General features: G+C 40.1%; 1 protein-coding gene across 1 annotated transcript in view; it reads left to right on the top strand.

The window, feature by feature from the left end:
- Nucleotides 1-22548, top strand: part of LOC140735884 (cadherin-22-like) — a 1045938-nt gene extending 1023390 nt beyond the window's left edge. Inside the window, exons 11-12 of the mRNA XM_073061457.1 lie at nt 16228-16479; nt 19540-22548. Coding sequence (XP_072917558.1) covers nt 16228-16479; nt 19540-20030 — 743 coding nt within the window. The 3' untranslated portion in view covers nt 20031-22548. The remainder of the gene's footprint in view (nt 1-16227; nt 16480-19539) is intronic.
- Nucleotides 22549-22792: the final 244 nt, after the last annotated feature.

Below are 22792 nucleotides of genomic sequence, written 5' to 3' on the forward strand. Positions count from 1 at the left end.
ATCACAGTAGATGTGAGTGCAACTGGGCAATAGTCATTGAGGCAGCTCACCCCGCTCTTCTTGGACACTGGCATGATTGTTGTCCTTTTGAAGCAAGTGTGAACCTCTGACTGCAGTAGTGAGATTTTGAAGATGTCCTTGAACACTCTCGGCAGTGGTTGGCACAAGTTTACAACGCCCAACCAGGTAGACCATCAGGGCTTGATGACTTGTGAGAGTTCACTCTCTTGAAAGATGTCCTGACATCAGTTTCCGAGACAGAGATCACAATGTCAGCAAATGCCGCAGGTTTAGTTTTATTCTCCCTTTCAAAGCATGCCTGAAGGGTGTTGAGCTCATCTAGCAGTAAAGCATCACAGCCATTCATGTTGTTATGCTTCACCTTGAAGGAAGCAATGGCCTGCAAATCCTGCCAGTATTTTTGTTCTTAACATAACCTTCTGTATGTTGTACCAGGATTCTTGTATCATTCTGTATTGCTGGTTTGAATGCCACAGCAGACTACAAATCTCTGGTTTGGGTCTGTTCTGGAAGGCACACACTCACCAGATCATGATGAAGTCTATGACAATTGTTGGCATATTCACTCAGATTTGAAGATGAATCTCTGAATTATGTCTAGTCCACTGACTCTGAACAGTCCTGTAAGCGCTCCTTCACCTCCCTTGACCATAAAATATCTTCCTAGTCTTTACTACTGGTGCTACAGTATTTAGTCTTTGCTTAAATGCCAGGAGATGAAGTACACCAAGGTGTTCAGACTTTCCAAAGCGAGGGTATGGAATGACGTAATAAGTATTCTTGATTGTAGTGTAACGGTGGCAAAATGTGTTGGCTTCTCTGGCTCCACAGGTGATATCTTCAGAGACTTCTTTAAGCTGGCCTGGTTAAATCCCCCTCAATGATCAGGAAGGCATCAAAGTGTGTTGCTTCATGACTGCTGATCATGGTTCTCAGCTTCTCCAGTGCGTACTTGATGTTAGGCAGGTTGGAATATACACCACGAACAGGATAATGGCAGAAAACTCCCTCGGCAGATAAAATAGACAACACTTGACAATTCAATGTTCTAGGTCGGTTGAGCAGGATTGACATAGAACTGCCACATCTGTGCACCATGATGATTTAAACATGAGGGATTCTCTACCTCTCTGCCTTTTTAAAGACATGGGTGTCCTGTCTTTGCAGTGTATGATGAACCCCTCTGTCTGCAGTACTGCTTCCAAAATGGTGGGGGTGAACCATGTTTCCATGAAGCAAAGGACACAGCAGTCCCTGATGTTCTTCTGGAACTGCAACCTTTCTCTGAGGTCTTTAATTTTATGTTGTAGAGACCACACATTCACCAGCAGGATAGTAGAGAGAGCGAGTCTCAGGGTTCTGAGTTTCAATCGTACCTGCGGACTGGCTCACCTTCCATGCTTCCTTTATCTTAAAGGGAAACTGCATTTGTGACTGAGTCTGCTGATTTTGAGTATCAATAGATTTTTTGAAAACATTTTAAAACAATGTTCTTTATTAAAGTGCCCATGGCTGTGACTGTGGTCGTCCTAAATGGGAATATTTGATGATTTCCACCAGAGCTGCATACAAGGGGCGGCCACTTGCTGGCACCATCTTAACCAACTTCTGTGCTAAGTGAAGAGGATCCAGTATCAGGTCTTTGATTAACAGACTCAGTGAGTTTTCCAGGATAAAGGGAAGCCTAGATTGTGGGAATGGAAAGGAGGACAGGGGAGCACAGAAACTTCACATCAATGAAAGCGAGATGGGAGGTGGGGGCTGGAGTACAAGATGATGGGATCACAAGAAAACAAGAACAAGAGTAAGGCACTTGGACCCTTAAACCTATCCTATCATTCAATATGGTCATGGCTGATCTATGCTGGCCTTACCTCCTTTCCTATGCCTCTGCACCACATACGTATTCCTACACAACAGTGCACACATCTCTGTTCACTGCTAGTTCCCCTTAACCCTCTATTCCTAGATCTTTCAGTTTTTATCTATCTCTCCATTAACTATATTTAATAATCTGGCTAATCTGACTCCACCATTCTCAGGGTAGAGAGTTCCTCTGTGAGGAGAAATTTCTACACATGTTAGTTTAAAATGACTGGCTCTAGCTGTGTCCCCTTGCTCTAGATTCTCCCATTTGTGAACATGTGTCATCTTCTAACTCAACACACTTTGCCCACCCCACCTACTTGACCCCAAACAATACAGTGTCCACATCACCTCCACCTCCCAACAGCACAGTGTCCACCCCACCTGCAGCTCTCCATTCACTGCCAGTTCATGTTAAAGCTGTCCACTGCCAGTTTAACTGTGGTGAATAGGAAGTAAGCAGGACTCATGGGTTCCAGCTCATTACAGGTCCTCTGTAAAGCACACTTTGCAGCCGCAAGTTGTACCTGTCAATCAAGTACTCCCAGTGTCTCTGAACACCATGCAAACAATAAAAAACTGTGCATCCTCATATTGGGTTATGAATTGTTTCATGTGCTGTAAGTTATTTTTCTTTCAAACTCCCCGTGTTGACAGTTCAGCTGATGTGTGAGATTCTCCAGAAATTCTGCTGATCGGTGGCATTGTGCGAACATACTCTGACCACACAAAACAAACAAGTTCCAACATTTCAGCTTCTGAGATGTAGGTAATCAGTGTGCTTTTAGTGGCAAATCTTTCATTATATCTGATTAGTTGTGTTAAATGCCTCTAAAACCAAGTGTTACAAATATTTCTTTTGTTCTTCAAGGATGACATTATGAAGATAATGAGCTTGAAGAAGATGGTCAGATCTTTTGTTGTTGAAGAGCGAAGTGTGTGTCTTTATTCTGACATCATCAGTGCAGAAATGGCATGGTCTTGTGAGCTCCTTGGTCATTGAGGAGAGCAATTCCACCAGGGTGTAAATATCACACATAGATAATCATAGTCAAAGAGTCAAGAGTCATACAGTATGAAGAGCCTTCAGCTAACTAAGATGACTATCCAAGCTAGTCTCATTCCTCAGCATTCTAAACCTTTCCTATCCATGTATCTATCCAACTGTCTGCAAAAGTTGTTTTGTTTTTTTACCAGCCTCTGCCACTTTTTCTGGCAAATGCTTGTCCAACCATGTAGGCACCTTGACTAAGAAAGCACACCTCAGACGGCTACGGAAATTCGACATACCCCCTTGACTCTCATCATATTTTAATGATGCATCACAGAAAACATTCTACCTTGAAGCATCATGACTTGATATAGCAACTGCTCTGTCCAAATCTGCAAGAAGTTGCAGAGAGTTGCGAACTGCAAACACAGCTTAGTCCAACTCTGTCTACACACCAGGCTGCCTCCAAAACACAGCCAATATAATCAAAGAATTCTCCCATGCCATCCATTCCCTCTTCGTCCCTCTTCCACCAGGCAGAAGATACAAAAGCTTGAAAAAAAACCCACTAGGCTTAATGGTAATTTTTATCCTCCTGTTGTAGAACTCTTTAATAGACCTCTTGTACAATAAAATGGATCCACAATTTCACAGACTTGAGCCACTTCATCATAGCCTTGAACATTATTGTGCACTTCCACTGTAGCTATAGCACTATATTCTGCATCCTGTTATTATTTTTTCTTTTGTACTATCTTGATAGTTTAATAATTTGTCGGGATGGCAAGTGGAACAAAGACTTTCACTGAATCTCCATGCGTGTGACAATAATAAGCCATTTACTGACTCAATGGTGTAAATGCAACTGTGGTGTAAATTGCTCATGAACTGATCTGACAATTGGTCCCATTTAGAATGACAATTGGAACAATGGTTTTGGTGAAATTTACCCTTTAAACTCGGAGCAAAGTCATGAAATGATCTGGGAATGTAGACGATCTCAGAATATTTTATGTGAATGTAAATCTTATTTTCATGGAACAGGGTATTTAAAAAAACAGGAAGCAAAATCAGTTTCATACACAGAAAATGTAATAAAAAGTAATTTAGCATCTCGTAGATTGGAATACCTTGAAAGCTAAATTGCTTATTTATGATATATTAAAATGTTTTGTTATTTTTTCACTCTAATTAAAAAAATGAAGGGTGCAAAAGGATAATTGGAATTTTGCTGTGATTTTTCTTTCCTAAGATTATGTGTGCTCAATTAGAACCATTCTGAATGGAATATGAAGGAGAGCAGGAGAAGTTTACAATCTGAAATGTGAAGCGTGATTCTCAGTGGTCATTTTATAAACCTGGGACTTGACATAACACTGAAGTTGATATTCAAAATGTGTATTAACTATCTAAACATTTGTGAGGATTAATGTGGAAATCAATGTAGTAATACTGCTGTGCCATAAAGTTACAGGAAGCCATTGGAATAAGACACTGTTGAAGCAGAGAGTGCACAGTTACAGCAGCAACAACTGCCTGCTATATCCTGCTGAACAAGGATCTCAAATGTTCAAATGAGAAAGACCAGAGACTGCAGTGATATGGGGAGTAGTGGTTGGAGAAGCTACAGTCACCTTAGGCTTAGGGATGTGTTTTGAAACTGAGAGGGATTCTCACAGGGGAAATATGGAGAAACAGCTGCTGCAGCAGGGTGGCAGGTATCAGAGGACATGTTTAGTGCTGCTGCTGCATAGCTTCAAGACACCAGGTTCAATTCTGACCTCAGGTGCTGTCCATGTAAATGTGCACATTCTCTCTGTGACCATGTAGGTTACTCTGGGTGTTCTGGTTTCCTTCTGCATTTCAAAGCTGTGGGTTGGTAGGTTGATTCACTGCTGACAGTTGTGTGTAGGTGGAGAGTAAAATGTGAGGAACACTGGGAGAATAAAGTGGATGTGTAAGCAGTTGGTGTAAATGGACAGTTGGTTAGATGGATTAGTGCACGGTTGTTTTAAGTGGGTGGTTGTCAGACTGGTTTAATGTAGGCTTACTGCAAATGGGTGGTTTATGGTTTGAGGACCTGCTTCTGAGCTCTGTGACTTAATTACTCTATGACAGGGCAGGTTGGGGTTGGAAATAAGGAGGGTTTTTTTTTGAGCAGTGCATTATTGATTTGGATGCACTACCTGAAAGTCTGGATGTCTCAGGGTTTGTACCTGCTGCTGAGAGGTGTCTTTATATCAAAGCAACCAGAAGAATAAGAGCAATTGGAGGCCAATCAGCCCCACAGGTTTGGTCCAACACTCAACACCATCATGGTTGGTGATCTCTTCAGTGCCCTGCCCACTTCTCCCTTAGGATTGAGTAATATACCTATAGGCCAGCCCTGTTTCAATAACACTCTGTTTATGGACACCTAAACACATAAACAAACTCCTATAATATTAAATTCAAGAGTCCGACATACGTACAGTACAATACTATTATGTATTTTACTATTTACATCCTCTTAAGATACTGTGGCGAGCTTTTGGTCCATAATGACAGATGAGGAAGCTCGTTGAACTCAACAACCATTTTACTGAGATAAACACGCAACAGATCGGGCACCATAACCAGTCTCATACAGACAGGGGAGGTGACCATCACACACCCTGGTTACAGTTAGGGTGACCAAATACACCAGCAAGTAACTGTATAGCCCAAGCTAAAATGTAACTTAAATTCAACTGGAACTTCCCACCATAATCCCACAAAAGCATTTTAACACAAGAACAATAAACAGTACTGGTCATTAGAAATGCAGGAGTGGGCTGTCAACCATGCCCACTTCCCAGAACATCACAATATTCTACTTAGCCTGTGCCCAATAAGGTAGGATTGCTGCTGTCTACCCTGGAGCTTGGACCTGTCATGATGTAATCAGGTTATAGATGTAGGCTATAAGCCCTGCCCACAAACGTCCACTGAAAATTGGACAGACAGCAAAACCACACCTCCAGATTTGATATCTGTCAAGCTTTTTAAATGATTCAGAATGTTCTTGATATTCAGAAACATGTAAAATCTAATCAACTGAATTTATTTATTTATTTGTTTGTTTGTCTGTTTGATTATTAAAGTCCTGGCATTTCTTCTAAACTACAGCAAGGACAATAATTAAAAACATGTAGTTCTTCCTAGTTCATCATTGAACTGTAAAATTTCCACTGTTAGGAAGATGCTCACAGGTCCCACATCAGGACCAACTTGTCACAGAAGAGCAATGTCTGATTTCCAAATTCCCAGAAATTGCAGTTAGTTCCAGCTCCACTGTTGTGATCTACGCAGGAGCTCAGCAGCGGGACCCGTGCCGGGAAATCACCGGCAGCCCTCCTCAGCATGCTCTGGGGACCCAGAAAGGCTGGCGTTTAGGTGCAGAAATGCCAGCAATACCCAGCAAAGCTGTTAACATTGGCTTTCAAAAGCTGTGATCATTGACTTGAAACAAATACTCAAAAGCATTACAGGGTTATGGGAAGAAGCAGGAAGTGACCATAAGACCATACAATGTAGTTGAAAATAAACGTATATAGAAGCAGAATTAGGCAGCATCCTGGATGCTGCCTGGCTTGCTGAGTTCCTCCAGCACTTTGTGTGTTTTGTTGGAATTACAGCATCTGCAGATTTTCTCTTGTTTGTAGAAGCAGAATTAGGTTATTTGGCCAATCTAGTCTGCCCAATGGCTGTTCTTTAACATCTTCTGCTAACTTCTCCCTGTAACCTTTAACTCCCTTACCTATCAAAAAACCTGTTAATCTCTGTTTTAGAGTAAATGCACCTAGTGTACTGGTCTCTACAGCCATCTGTAAATTCAATATCACCGGGCTGAAGAAACTTCTCGCTTCAGTTTTAAATGGACGTCCCTTTACTGAGGCTATGCCCTCTGATCCTAGACTCTCCCACTAATGTAAGCATCATCTCCACTCTATCCAGGCCTTATAATATTCCATAGGTTTCAATGAGATTCCTCCTTTATTCTTCTAAAGTCCATTTTATTATTACAGGTCCAGAGGCATCAAACGCTCCTATAACATTGTCATCCATGGGATCATTCTTTGTACCTTCTCTGGACCATCTTCAGCATTAGCACATCTTCAGGGCAAAGACTACAGGAAGAGAAGGAGTGGAATGGAAGAGAACTTAGGAAAGGAAAAATAGGAGATGAAAGAGTATTGGGAAGAAGAATCAAAGGAGCATATTAGGGACTAGAAAATTTAACCAGTGCAAGAGAGTGGATATAAACAAAGTCCTTCAGTGAGATTTCATTCATAGAAGTGGAGATGATGTTTCTCCAGTAGTAAGGATGTCAAGTGTGAAATATTGGAAGAAATAATTACAATAAAGAGGATGTATTAAAGTGGTTAGCAATGTTAAAAGCAGATAAATCTGTAGGCCCAGAGGACATACATCCCAAGCTCTTAGATCAAGTGAAGAAGGATCCTACCTGCTTGGCAGGTGAGACTTGTGGCAGTGAAACAACCTAATGTTCTGGGCCCTCCCCCATGGTGGTTGTAGGAGTTGACTCAGGGACTGTAGGAAGTGGTTCTGAAGGCTCTGGACACTTTTCTTCACCAACAATCGACTCTGCTCTCCTCGACTAATCAATGTGTCTTCTCCAGATGACATCAGACGCCATCTCCACTGTGTAGGAGAGTGGTCCAGTTCTGTCCTTAATCTTTCCAAGTATCCACTTTTGATCATTTTTGTAGTCCCTTGCCAAGACTGCTTGTCCAGGAATGAAACATTGAACCCCCTTGTTTGAGGAGCTCTCAATTTGTCTCAAATGTTTGCCCTGCATACTCCTGCAACTGGGTTTGAGGAGAGCCAAGCGTGAGCTCAAGGGACAACCCAAGAACAGCAAAGCTGGTGAGTTGTTGGTTGTGAAGTATGCCGCATTGTGATATGAAAAGAGGAAGTTGGCGAGCTTCAAATTCAGTGTATTGGGTTCTGCTAACATTGCTCACAGTGCGCTTTTCAGTGTCTGGATATGACTTTCCACCAAGCTACTTGTAGCTGGCTTGGAGCCGAAGGAATATATCTCATTCCATTAATTTTCAGGAATGACTGAAACTGTTCTGCAACAAACTGTCATCTATTGTCACTGACTAAGTGTTCTGGAACACCAGCCCTTGTGAAGAGGCTTCTCAACACATCAGCAGTGTGCAAGGCTGTAGTGGAGGCTATTGGGAGTACTTCTGGCCACTTTGTAGCTGCATCTACTACTAACAATAAATTTGTATCCATAAATGGTCTGGCAATATCCACAGGCAATGCTAGCCATTCCCAGGGATGGAGAAGTGCTGCTCTTAGCATCTTCTGGACACCTTGGCATTCCAAATAGTGAATGGCAAACTACTCGATCCGCTGATCTATCTCAGGCCACCAGACAAAGCCTTAAGCCAACACTTTCATTTTGACCATGCCTAGATGACCGATATATAGCTCCTCCAACATTTTAGCTCTCAGCTTGGATGGTAAATCAACTCTCAATCCCCACGTAAGGCAACTCCCATAAAGGGCAAGTTCATCCCGGTGCTGGTAAAAAATGGGGGAAATGGAATTTCTGTTGAAAGTTCCAGCCATTTTGTGTTGACCTGAGACACTGTGGGGTTTCTTCTGGTTTGCCTTTGGGTAATTTCTGCCATAATATGGAGCCTTTGGATTTGCATTCAGGAGGATACATCCAGAGGAGTGTCCTTAGTTGTAAATTTTTCAGGTACTTGCTTCTCCAAGGGTAAACAGGGCAATCCATCAGCAATTGCATGATTAGTCGTCCTCTTGAACTTGATCTTGTAATTGTGTCATTCAAGTAACTGAGCCCATTTCTGCATTTGTGCTGCTGCTGTTAGTAGAACACCAGTTTGTGGATTGAAAATGGACACTAGTGGTTGATGGTCAGTAATGAGAGCAAGTTCGCTCCCATACAAGTACTGGTTGAAATGTTTTACACTAGAAATCAGACTCAAGACCCTTCTGTCAATCAGAGGGGCTATTGGGACCACTGGCATTGCCAATTCGAACTTGGAAAGAATTCCTTCAGCCTTCATGTGATCTAGCTCGCTGCTTAATTTATCACAGCTGGTATAAGGAATAAGATGGGCTTTGCAAAGCTGAGGTATGGCATTTTCATTTACCATTATTCTACCCTTGATATGTTTGAGTTTTCCAACGCCATCCTGGAATACTGTTGTGGCATCATCCAGTACTACTCTTCATTTGCATTTAGTTGACTCTTTTGCAGAGGATGTGACATGCAAATGGTGGATGGATCGCTAATCAAGTTGTAGCAGTCTTATCCAATCATTGCCCCAAAATGCTGGTCCTTCTGTTTTCACCACAGGCTAGTGTAGCTTGTCGGTTGTTTTATTTGTCTGTTATGAATGTCATTCACACAGGAGTGATCTTTCCTCCAGTATAGGTTCCTTGTTGGATATCTGCAGGCTTCAGTTCAGTATCATTGAAATGCCATTCAAACTCACTTTGAGGCATTACTGAAACAGCTGAGCCAGTGCCTGACTCCATTTTAATTAATTTGCTGTTCACTTCTACTTATCTCTTGTTAGTTTTCACAGTGTAAATCTCTAGGCTACCCAATCCGGTGTCATTCGCATCATTATCAGATTTCTCATGAAGAGCATGCAGATTAATGTTCTTTTTATTTTTTTTCTCTTCCCTGTGCAGTCCATTCTTTTTTTTTGTCTACTTGACATGCTGGTTGAATGTATCCTATTTTGTTGCCTTTTCTCCAGGTTTCTGCATTGGTGTTGTGTTGTGTGAGCCCCTGCCACAACGGTAGTACAATTTGTTTGGCCAGGCAGGTTTCCGCTTAGACTAGCTTTCGTTCCTAACTGCAAGTCAATTATGTCTGTGGCTGCTGTTTCTATTGACACAGCGATTTCTACTGATCTTTTAAATGTGTGTTGTGCTTCAGATAGGAGCTGTTTTTGAATGCTTTCTTGTAAGATTCCACAGAGTAAGCAATCTCATCATCATTTAGCACAATGCTCGAGCAATTTCTTTGATTTAGACATGTCAGCTGAAATGGATGCTCCTTCCTTTTGATTCCACTTAGGAAACATAATTTTGTCGATTTTCTGCCATTTTTAAAACTCAAAAAGCTCTCTCCCCTTCCAAAGAAAACCACACTGCACTTTATATAAGCTCAAACTTCTTTCTCCCCGTCGAAGAAAAATACGCTGCGTTTTTTAAAAATGAATGTATCTCTCTCCCCTTCTGAAGAAAATGTGCTGCACTAAACAGCTACCTGTAGGTACTTGACTCAAGTTTGTTTTTAAACTTCCTTGTCACCATTGTTATCTTTAGTAACTCCAGAACCTAATCGATAGAAAAACATAAGAATCTTGATTGATTAGCTTTTTTTAGTGAGGCCCTCATATACCATGTGGTGCCGTAATGACAAACGCCATTCTCGTACTTCTTACATAGAACCTATAATGAATTATTAAACAAAGAATGCTTAATCAAACAATATATTTACAATATTACTCAAATATTACTGAAATATTGTAAACACTACTGGGGTAAGATGGAAGGTTGCTGAGATCAATGTATTTAATGTGCTCCTTGGATCTAAGCAACACTTTTGAAATGATCCGACACAGCAGGCTGAGGAGACTAATAAAAGTCAAAATTGACCTGACTGCCCAGAAGAATAGGACAGGGACAATGGGTGTTTTTCTGATTCAAAGACTCTTATACAGGGTATATGGTAATTTCTTTTTGTTGTCTGTTAATGACATACTTATATGTAAAAGACCAAACACAAATAGACTTTTTTTCCAATTTTCAAAGTGCAAAATTCAAAGTAAATTTATTATCAAACTTTTTATACTACCCTGAGATTCATTTTCTTCCAGGCATTCACAGTAGTACAAAGAAATACAATAGAATCAATGATAAATAGCACACAAATAAAAGCTGACAATAAATCAATATGCAGAAGAAGATAACCAGAGTAAATATGAAAATGTCCATAGTTCAAAAATAATACTGAGAACATGAGATGTAAAGTCCTTGAAAGTAAGATCATAGGTTGTGTTCAGTGATGATGTGAGTGAAGTTATCCATGCTGATTTATAAACCTATGGTTAATTATTCCTGAAACTGATGGTGTGAGATCTAAGGCTCCTCTACCTCCTTCCCTGATAGCAGTAGTGAGAAGTGACCATGGCTTAGTTGGTGTGGTCCTTAATGATGGATGCTGCTTTCCTCCGAAGCATTCCTTATCAATGTACTCAATAATGGGGATAGCTTTTCCTGTGATGGTCTGGGCTGCATCCAGTAAATTTTGAAGGCTTTTTTGTTCAAGGGTATTTGTGTTTCCATACCAGATGCAACCAGTCAGTACAGTCTACACTGTGCATCTATAGACACTTATCAATGCTTTAGATGCCATAAGTTTTAGATTAATAAGCTCCAATACCTTGGAATCAATACCTCCTTGTGCAATTGGATCATCGATTTCCTCACTTGCAGAGCACAGTCAGTTTCAATCGGCAACAACATCTCCATCAGCAGAGGTGCACCACAAGGCTGAGTGCTTAACACTCAACTTTACTTGCTTTATGCGTATGACTGTGTGGCTAAGCACAGCTCCAATGCCATGTCCAAGTTTGCTGATGACACTGTCGTAGGCCGAATCAAATGTGGTGAGGAATCAGCATATAGGATGGAGACTGAAATTCTGGCATGTCAGCAAGACCAAGGAGCTGATTTTTGTCTTCAGGAGAAGGATACCAACGGTTCATGAGTCAGTCATCATCGGAGGATCAGAAGTGGAGAGGGTCAGCAAATTTAAATTCCTCGGTGTTATTATTTTGGAGCATCGGTCCCAGAGAGTGCAAAGGTACAAGTACGAAGAATGCATGGCAGAGTCTCTACTTCCTCAGGACTGTGTGGATATTCAGCATGAAATCTAAAACTTTGTGACAAACTTCTATAGATGAATATTGACTGGCTGCATCACAACCTGGTATGGAAACACCAATGCCCTTGAATGGAAAATCCTACAAAAACTAGTGAATATGGCCCAGTTCATCACTGGCAATTCCCTCACATCTTTGAGCATATCTACATGAAAGGCTGACACAGGAAAGCAACATCCATCATTGGGGATCCCCACCAACCAGGGCATGTTCTCTTCTCACTGCTGCTGATAGAAAGAAGGTATAGGAGCCACAGGACTCACACCATCAGGTTCATGAATAGTTATTACCCATCAACCATCAGGCTCTTGAATCAAAGGTGATAGCTTCACTTGCCCCATCATTGAAATGTTTCCACAACCGAAGGACTCACTTTCAAGGACTTTTCATCTCATGTTCTCAATATTTATTGTTTATTTATTTATTATAGTATTATTTCTTTATTTTTGTATTTGCACAGTTGATGTCTTCTGCGCTCTGGTTGAATGTTGAAGTTGGGTAGTCTTTCATTGATTTTGATATCATTATTATTGTATAGATTTATCGAGTATGCCCACATGAATTTCAGAGTTGCATATGGTGCATATGTATACTTTGATGATAAATTTACTTTGAACTTTGAACTTTAACCTTTTGCATGCTGAATCTTCGCAAACTTCTAATAAAGTAGAGGTGCTGCCATCTTTTTGTCTACAAGGGCAAAATCCCAGATCCCTGCGACTGGCCCAAATCTACCTCAACCTTTCCTATCCTTGAAGTTGCTTGAATGGGTGATTAAGGGATAGAATGCATGGGGTTCTTATTCACTTGGAAAAATAGAGAAATACAGCATAAAAACAGGTTACTCAGTCATACAGTCCATGCTGAAACTATTTAAACTGCCTTCTCCCATCAACTTGCACCAGGACAATAGCCCTCTATATACTTGTTTATGTACCTATCCAAACTTCCCCTAAGCATTGAAATCAAGCTTGTGTGCAGCTCATTCCACACTCTCACAACCATCTGAGTGAAGAAATTTTCCTTCATGTTCTCCTTAAACTTCTCACCTTTCACCCTTAACCCATGACCTCTGGCTATAGTCCCACCCAGCGTCAGTAGAAAAAAGCCTGCTTGGCTGATTGGATCCAAATTTGGCTTGCATATAGAAGTCAGTGGACAGTAGTAGATAGGTTTTATTCTGAATAGAGGTCTGTGACTAGTCAGGAACTTCAGGGACCATTGTTGTGCTGGTACCTCTGTCATTTTTCATATATACAATATATATTTGGATGAAAATTCAGTACAGTGGGTGAGCAAGTTTGCAGACAACTCAAAGGTTGGTGGCATTGCAAAATGCACAGACAGTTTCCCAGTGATACAGCAGTGTATAGATCATTTGAAGCATGGCCAGAGATGTGGCTAATTTAAGCTGCTTCACTTTGGGACATCCAATGTAAAGGGAAAGTACACAATTAATGGCAGGATCCTTAGCATCATTGATGAGCAGATGAACATTGGGTCCTGGGTCATGACTCCCTAAAGGTAGCTGCACAGGCTGATAGGGTGGTAAAGAAGTCAAGACACTGTGTTCAAGAACTAGGAAGTTACTGTATGTTCCAGCTTTATAAAACTATGGTAGGGCTTCATTTTACAGTATTGCATTAATTTCTGGTCACCTCATTATAGGAAGAATGTGGAGGCATAGGATGGGACACAGAGGAGGTTTACCAGGATGATGCCTGTTTTGAAGGACATATGCTGTAAGAGAGGTTAGGCAAGCTGGATTTGTTTACTTGAAAGTATTGGATGCTGAGGGGAGATTTCATGGAAGTATATCGTATTATGTGAGTCATAGACAGAGCAGATAAACAGTCCCTTTTAACCAGGATTGAAATACAGAGTACTAAATAATAGTAATCATAATACTATGGAGCTCTTTTCAGACAAACATTGGAGTTCAAAGTGCCTTACAATGGGATAAAGTGCAAAGATAAAAATAAAAGACAAAAATACTTTAGTCAAAAGAAAGGTTAAGGTTTTGAGCTGGCATTTAAAAGTGTCAACTGAATCTGCATCCCTGATAGTTTTAGGTATTGAGTTCCACAGTTTAGGATCATAATTCAAAGAGGAAGATTGTCTAAATTTAAGAGACAGGTGGAAGAAGACCTGAGAGCTTGAGCAGGATTGCAAATTGAAAGCGATTCTGTTATGTACTCCAGTCCCAAGTCATTGAGAGCTTTAAGCACAAAAAAAGAGAACATTAAAATCAATTCTAAAAGATACAGGAAGCCAATACAGAGTAGTTAGGATGGGGATGATATGCTCCCTCATGCTAGTTTTAGTTAAAAGTCCAGCAGCGCAGTTCTGAATGAGTTGAAGTTTGTCAATAGATTGCTTTGGAAGGCCAGTAAAAAGTACATTACAGTAATCTAGTCTATTCAATATAAAGGTGTGAATTAGCTTTCAGCATCATTACATGTCAGAAATGGATGTACCTCTGCAATATAAGTGTAGCAGTGCTGCTCTGCTCAATTTCTTTATGCAGGATTTAACACTCAAATCGGAATCATAGATTACACTCTGCTTGTTACTTCTGATTTTACAAGGGGAGCCAAATTCTGAAGTTTGTCAATAATTTTTTATCTCTTTTGCTTTTGGGGCCAATCAAAAGTATTTCCATTTTGCCTTCTTTACTTTTAGTGAAGTATTGCTATTTCATTTGTTGATTGCAGCCATACCAGAAGTCAGAGAAGATAGGCTGTTACCATTATCAGGCTTAACCAAGATATTCAATTGTTTTTCATCTACATAACTGCAGAAATCAAGTTTGTGCTCTCTAGTGATGTCTTCTGAGGGGAGCATGTATAGGGCATTATTTCAGGTAAGAAGGAAAAAGTACAAAGGAGATGTGCAAGACAATTTTTTATATACAGATGTTGGAAGGTGTCTGGAATGCACTGCCAGGGATGGTGGCATAGGAGCATCTAATAACTGTTCAGATAGGCACATAAATGTGCAGGGAAGAGAGTGTTATGGTCAATGTGCCAGGAAAAGGTGATAGATTAATGAAGAGTCATTAGTTTATTCAGGTTGGCACAACATTGTATTTTATGATGGACCAACTCATCTCCCATGTTTTACATGTTTGGTGATTCACTGGTTCAGACTGCAAATGAGAGACTGCACAACGTAATATTTTAAACTGTAGAAATCCAGCCAAAATATGAAGCATTTGGAATCCATGCTCTATACTTCAATTCATGTTACAGTACTTATAAATGTTTCAACAGTCTCTAAACATAGACTTTCATCATCTCGGGGGGGGGAGTGGGAGTGGAGAACCTAAATGTTCTTCAGTGAGAGTTTGTTTAACTAACATGATAAATCCAATTTGCAAACATAACTTCCATTCTTTTGTACTGTATGACACTAAGCTTAGATCTGGGAGGGAGACAAAACCAATTCATGCAAACACGAAGTTTCCTTGAGTTCACATCATTTTGTCAGTTTGTCCTGTGTTGGAGTTTCCGTGTGTAAAGTTGTTTTGTAAATATTGATGACCATTCCTTGTCATGATCAATGGATTACTGAGTGTTCATTGCTTTACTTTCAACAGAACACAAGATATCAAGAACAAATCAAAAGTCACAGAGCTCTACGTTATTCAACTTTGATAAAATCTGCATGTTTATGGTTATGAATTTAATCTCTGTATGGATGGTTTAAACAGATTCTCATTATAACACAAGCAGGGACCATATTCCCATTCTGCTCGCTACACTTGATATACCGTATGTTAACCTCATTCATGGAGCTGCTGTAAGAAGCAGTAAAACGTTGCCAAAAAAGGGTGCACGATATTATTGAAGAGGAGGCTAAATATATATTTATCAATGTTTTGCACCATTTTACTTGAAGTGAAGAGATAATGATAATAATTTTAAATGATACTTGAAAGCATAGTGTGTGAGAAGCCAAGTTAAGTCGATTTATCATTGCCAATGAGCTGAAAGATACATTTCATTTGCTGAGTTACAATCATCTGCAAACACATACAGATGAGTCTATATTTCATGGCTGAAATGCAGCTGCACTGACAGCTTCTCGAGATATGTTTATGGGATTGAACATTAGTTTTATTTGTTGCTTGCCATTGCCAAATTCAGACTGAGGATCACCATAAATTGTAACTGGGCTAGGTGGGACATTTATCAGGTATGTTTTGCTAATATTGACAGCCTTATCACAGTCCAGCTGGAACGAGCACAATAGCCCAGTGAAATAGAAAATAGATTTTCCACATTGTTGAACAATTGCAGCTTAAGAAGTATTGCTTCTAACAGAAAAAAATAAAACTACCTTTCAACTTTGTTTTTTCAGAAAATACAGCTGGAATTCTAACCCACAGGAATGGGTTTAACCGTCAAGAGCAAGACATCTATTTTCTCCCAATCCTTGTGGTTGACAGTGGGCCACCAGCCTTGAGCAGTACCGGAACCCTCACGGTTCGGGTGTGTGGGTGTGACAGCGATGGGACCATCCAGTCTTGCAGTGCTACCGCTTATGTTGTGTCTACTGTTCTGAGTCCTGGGGCACTTATAGCTCTGCTGGTTTGCATCCTTATACTCATAGGTAAGCAGATAAGACCATTCAATGACCTCAAAGAACTTGTGCTTTTGACTGTCATACTAGCTTCAGGCTTGAGATAAGGATGATATGCAAACCCAGCACTGGTTAAATTTTTAAAATCCTATCTTCAATATTGATCTGTTGATAGAGATTGAAAAAATTTGTTCTTTCTTAATGCCAGCCCAGGCTGAGGGACTTTCCACTCAGCTCAGTTTTTAGAGGGTGAACTTCAGTTCTTTGTAATTACTCATAGATGAGCTTCAGTCTGACAGCAGAGAAGATACGTTATTTGTTGGTACAAAAACCATGACTAAATAATATTGCTGGGACACAATCGAAGCGACATTCTCTGCACAAAGATCATGGTAATACATAATATGCAAAGATTTGGCAATCCATATACTGTTTACATTAATAAAAACACTTAAAAATTGCAAAACCAAAGCATGAAGTGCATGCACTTTCTAGAAATTGACATTAAAATGTCTTCTAGGACATCAACAGAAGAACTTCAAAAGATAGACTGCAATGTCTACTGAAAACATTTGAATGGAAAATTTATTTATATATTTATAATAGTGGCTCATGCATATCTAAACGTCCACTAAACATCCAAAAACACCCTTCAAATATTCCTTTCTAATACAACTACCCACAATCCCAAATTTAATGCCACAATATCAAATTTTAAGATTGCTCCCGGAATTAAAGATTTTGTCCTGAATTTTTCTCTCAGAGTTCAATGGAAATCCTGTATGAAATCCTTGATTCAGTTCAGTCTCAGTTTAAAGTAATCCCTTTGATGGAGCTATGCTAAAATGGTTAGCAAATTGCCGCACTTGCTGACATACTCATCATCATTCCAAAACCTGAAGTTTGGCAACTAAATTAAATGACAACTAATTCTAAATTCTGTAAAGAAGCTAGCCAATGGTAAAAGGCAAGCAGCAGAGGTGAAATGAGATTTAAGATAGTTCAATATCATTCCCTATACACAAATGTAAAACAGAACAAAATAATTGTTACTCCAGATCTGATGCAGCACAAAGGCAGTGAGATAAAGAATACATTAATAAAAAGTCATGATAAGTATAAATACAGTCGGCCCTCCTTATCCGCGGGGGAATAGTTCCGAGACCCCCCGCGGATACCAAAAAATGCAGATGCTCAAGTCCCTTATTTAACCTGTCTCAGTGTGGTGGTCTTTAGGACCCAGCGGAACCCAGGATTTTATTTAACATGCCTCGTTATTTAACATGTCCACATGCAGTGGACATTAGGACCCGGCGGTGCAGCGCTGAATCCGCAGTGTTTCTGTTCACAGAAATAATCACGATCATGATAGAAAATAAGGTGGAAGTAATAAAGCGATCAGAAAGAGGAGAAACGGCATCGGTCATTGGAAAAGCGTTAGGCTACAATCGGTCAATGATCAGAACAATTTTAATGGATAATGTGAAAAGCCCTGCCCCGTTGGAAGCAACAATTATTACTAAGCAACACAGTGGTTTAATTATCGAAATACGTATGTTTCTTAAGTGTTTTATATGCATAGAAAGGTAAAATATGTACTATATACTAAGAAAAATGTTTTACTAACTGATGCTAAATAATACCGGATGTACCTGTTCCGACTTCAAATCCGACTTAAAGACAGACTCAGGAATGAAACTCGTTCATAACCCGGGGACTGCCTGTACTTTTAAGTCATTTCTAGATTACTTATAAAATCTAATACAATGTAAATGCTATGTAAATAGTTGTTATACTTTATTGTTTAGGGAATAATGACAAGAAAAAATAGTCTGTACGTGCTCAAACAACGAGTGCTGGAGAGAAAATTTCCCAGCTTTCCCGATCCGTGGTTGGTTGAGTCCGCGGATAAGGAGGGCGGACTGCACATAAAACAGCCTTTTTGAATAGATCGTTGCATGTATATAAAGTTACGCTAGGTACAGAAGTATCTGTAAATAAAGTGACTCTGACAGGAAATGTTAAAGTAGTGGTGGAGGGTTGGATTAGTTAAATTCTATTCCAGGATCTAAAAGTGACAGTTGATTGTTATAATTGTCTTATTCTGAGTTATGCTTTTATTTTGTTGTGGTGATAACTGGACTGGGATTACCTGAGTTTGAGGGAAGAGGCATCAGACGGGCAGGATGGATGGTCTATTGGAATCAGACAACCTCATTCATGTTGTCTTCCTATGAAATTCACCAGAAATGTATATTCAAGTTGAAGTTGTGCCTTCAAACTGAAAGCAAATTTCCTCCCAGAACATCATAAATTAAGCGGCTCTGCCTGCTCATTGAACAACATTAGTGTCATAGAATCAGAGAGTAACACAGTATAGAAACAGGCTCCCCAGCCCAGCCTACCCACGTTCGCCAAGGTACCCATCTCAGCTTGTCCTATTTGTCTAGTTCTGGTCCATTTCCATGTAAACCTTTTGTATCTATAGACTTGTCCAACTGCCTTTAAAATGTTGTTGTTGTACTATACCTGCCTTCAACACTTCATCTGGCAGCTTATTCCATATACCCACCACCATCTGCATGAAGAAGTTACCCCTCAGGACCTTTTTAAATCTCTCTCCTCTCACCCTAAACCTGTGCTCTTTAGATTTTGATTCCCTTTCCCTTGGAAAAAGACTATTCATTTACCCTAAGTGCCTTATAATTTTATATGCATTTATAATGTCACTCTTTAGTCTCCTACCCTCCAAAGAATCAAGTCCTAGCTTATTCAACCTCTCCCTTTGGTCCTGGAAACATTCTGGCAAATCTTTGCAGTCTTTCCAACTTACTAACATCTTTCCCATAATAGGGTAACCAACACCATAAGCAATAATGCAAGAACTACCTAACTGATGTTGTATAGAACTGCAGTATAACGTATCAAGTTCTGACTGATGAAAGCTAGGGTGCCAAGCACCCCCATCACCATCCTGTTTACCTGTGATGCCAATTTCAGGGAAGTGTGCTTATGCTCCCTGTTTGACTGGATTGAGCTTTATTGCTCCAGAAAGGAGCTATTAACGTTATGTCTCCTCGTCTCTTTCAGTACTTGTCCTCCTCATCTTGACGCTGAAGAGACACCGAAAGGGACACATGGTCTCTGAGGATGAGGAAGATATGCGGGACAATGTAATTAAGTACAATGATGAAGGAGGAGGGGAGGAAGACACTGAGGCTTATGACATGACAACACTGCGAAGCCTGTATGATTTCACAGAAGTCAAAGCAGAAAGTATGACCCCCGAACTTCATTTGCTGCCCCAGTGGTTTCAAAATCCAGATGTGGATTTCTCCATTTTCAGGAGTTTTGTCTGTAAAAAGCTTGAAGAAGCTGATGCCGATCTCTCTGTCCCTCCATATGACTCTTTTCAAACATATGCGTATGAAGGTACGTGTTCAGCGGCACAGTCTCTCAGCTCCATCAACTCTCTGTCTTCTGACTCAGATCAGGACTATAACTACCTCAGTGACTGGGGACCTCGGTTTCGACAGCTTGCTGGACTTTACTCAGGAAATGAGGCAGATGATGGATCCTAGCATCTGGTAGCCTAACTCCCAGTTCTTTTGGCTCTCCTGGAAAAATAGTACAATCATTCCCAACAAAATACCACAGCTTAAATCTTAAAAGCTGGCACTTGATCAATTAGGGAAGTCAAATAAAAAAGGTTCTTGTTTAAAACAATGTTCCATATCTGGAAATTAGCCATCCCTTTCAGTTACTATGGTTAAGCATTGCCAATAAAGTAGTGATTGCTCCCACAATACTCTGGCAGTGCTCCCAGTGAAGTATCATGACAAATCTCACTCTTTTGAAACATTAGCAAGGTTAGCAGCCACAGTGAAGTTATCAATTTAGTACTATGTGATTGTACAAATTTTTGTAACAGACCAACACACATCTGGGCAAGAAGTGACATTGGTGTTTACGATTTGCCATGGAAATCAATAGTGTGTGGTGGGGAGGTGCACCTCCAGTTTTGGAAATTTTGTTTCTTTTATTGGATGATTGAAAAAAATAATTTTGGGAAAAATTCTTACAAAATGACAATGGTTTGTATCTCTTAGAAAAGCATAAATGGACACTTGAATAGCTCGAAAACATTGCATAATAAATGGGCAGTGTCAAATCTAATTCATGACAATCACCCATGAAGATCACAAGTGGTGATCAAAAAGTGGCAGAGTCTTGGAATTTGTGGACTTGTTTGCACCATAGTACACAGAGTGGAAGCAATTCCAGCTACACAGCAATATGCTGGAAAAATATTCACTAAAACCAGTATAGAAAGAAAAGATTGTGTGTTTTATTGCCATTGAAGTGGGAGAAATTAAACACTGAGGATTATCCATGAGGGAAACACTTCCACTGTATAACCTTTCTTGGTTATTTTACATTATTTAGTGTATAGCACGGAGTAGGTCCTTCAGAGCCTTCAGGCCAAGCCACCTGAGCAACTCCAGAACCCAAATTAAACCGAATCGAAACATGGGACAAAGTATAATGACCAATTAGCCTATCCAGTACATCTTTGGACTGTGGGAGGAAACCGGATCACCTGGGAAGACTCATGCACCTCATGGGGAGACTCATTACAGAATGACGCTGGAATTGAACTCTGAGCTCCGGAATGCCCCAAGCTGTAATAACGTCGCATTAACCCCTACGCTATCATGGCGCCCAATTATCAGATTAACAGACCTGCCCTGATGTTTACAAATTGAAACAGAGATTTGAGTTTGGAAGGAATTAATTTTTTCTTAATTTGCATTGAGCACACATTGTCCCACTGTAAACAATCCTCAATACTGGTTGAAGGGTATTGTCAGTAGAAATATAACGCATAATGATATGAAAGAGGTAATCCAAGACAACAGGCTGAACCATATTCTCTCCATAACTTAGACTCCTGATATTTTGTTTTTAAACCAGGATTGTACCATTGCTCAGTCTGTTTTCCCACAAATACAGCAATAACAGCAGCTGTATCTAAAAGATGTGGAGGTCATTCTTTTTTATTGCCAAGTGAATGAGTCAACTTATGTTTTTATTGCCTGGGGTTTGGAGATTGTTACTAGAGATTTGAGCATCATGTTCTGTGATTCTACCACTGTACCCTTGTGATAACAGCAATCCCGTGTTTTGGTAAAAATCTCAAACAAAAATAGTGAATTACTTTTGAATTTGTACAGGTTGTTTTGATACCTGTTTCTTTCATATTGCTGCACCCACAGTGAGCTTCATATCTTATGTGTATCCTTGGAGTTTCAGGTCTAGCTGTTGTGGCATTTGGATAGATGGAATTCCTGATTACCATGACACACCCTCATCATTTTGGACTCTCAGATATATTTGTTGTTGTTATGTTCCACCATGAAAACTCATAGATGCAAGGAAATATTATATTTGGCACAATCACCTTCACTTCCAGGACATCAACAGAGGGACAGAAGGACGAGGTGACAACAGGCTGGATCTGAGTTCCATCCTTCCCTTGCTACATTGTTAGATTCCCTCATTCTCAATCTTAATGCAGCTTAAAGGTTTTGATTCCAACCGGTTCTTCAGTGCTACCAATCCCATCAATTCTTGATAAGGCGGTTATCCTAAATCAATCCCTTCCTTCCAGGACCTTGGCATATCCAAAGCTTACTGTCAATAGCTCATGATGTTGCATTCTGTGAGATCCTTGAACTAAATAAAATTTCCATACAGTCCTTTTGAGACAAAAGAAATCATAGTGGTGTTGAACACAGCCAGACTTCCCCAGTTAGGAGGCGATGCAGACACGATTACCATCCTTCAAAATGAATATCTGATGTTAAGAGAAAGAAGTAAACTGAGCATTTCTGACAGCTTTGGCCCCAGGTCACGTTAGAGTTCATGAAGCATGACTTTTTATGTTGAAAGTCGCTGTCATAAGGTCTAGTATCTGAAATGCAAATATCAGTGTCAGCTTTTCTTTTGCTGTAAACTATGACAGAATTGGTAATTTTTTTACATTCCCCCAGTAAAGTGGTGAAAGGTAAATATTTCTGGTGCTATGCTCAATATTTTAAAATGGGGTAATAGAAAATAAAAAAAAAAGCTTTCTATATTCATCTTTATGTGACTGGCAATGTTTCTTAACCTTGAAGCTAAACATTTAGAACAACAAGGACGTTCTGGGGCAAACACGAGGAAATCTGCAGATGCTGGAAATTCAAACAACAACACACACAAAATGCTGGTGGAACACAGAAGGCCAGGCAGCATCTATAGGGAGAAGCACTGTCGATGTTTCGGGCCGAGACCCTTCGTC

Source organism: Hemitrygon akajei, chromosome 11 (genome assembly GCF_048418815.1).
Source record: "Hemitrygon akajei chromosome 11, sHemAka1.3, whole genome shotgun sequence".
Taxonomy (NCBI): Eukaryota; Metazoa; Chordata; class Chondrichthyes; order Myliobatiformes; family Dasyatidae; genus Hemitrygon; species Hemitrygon akajei.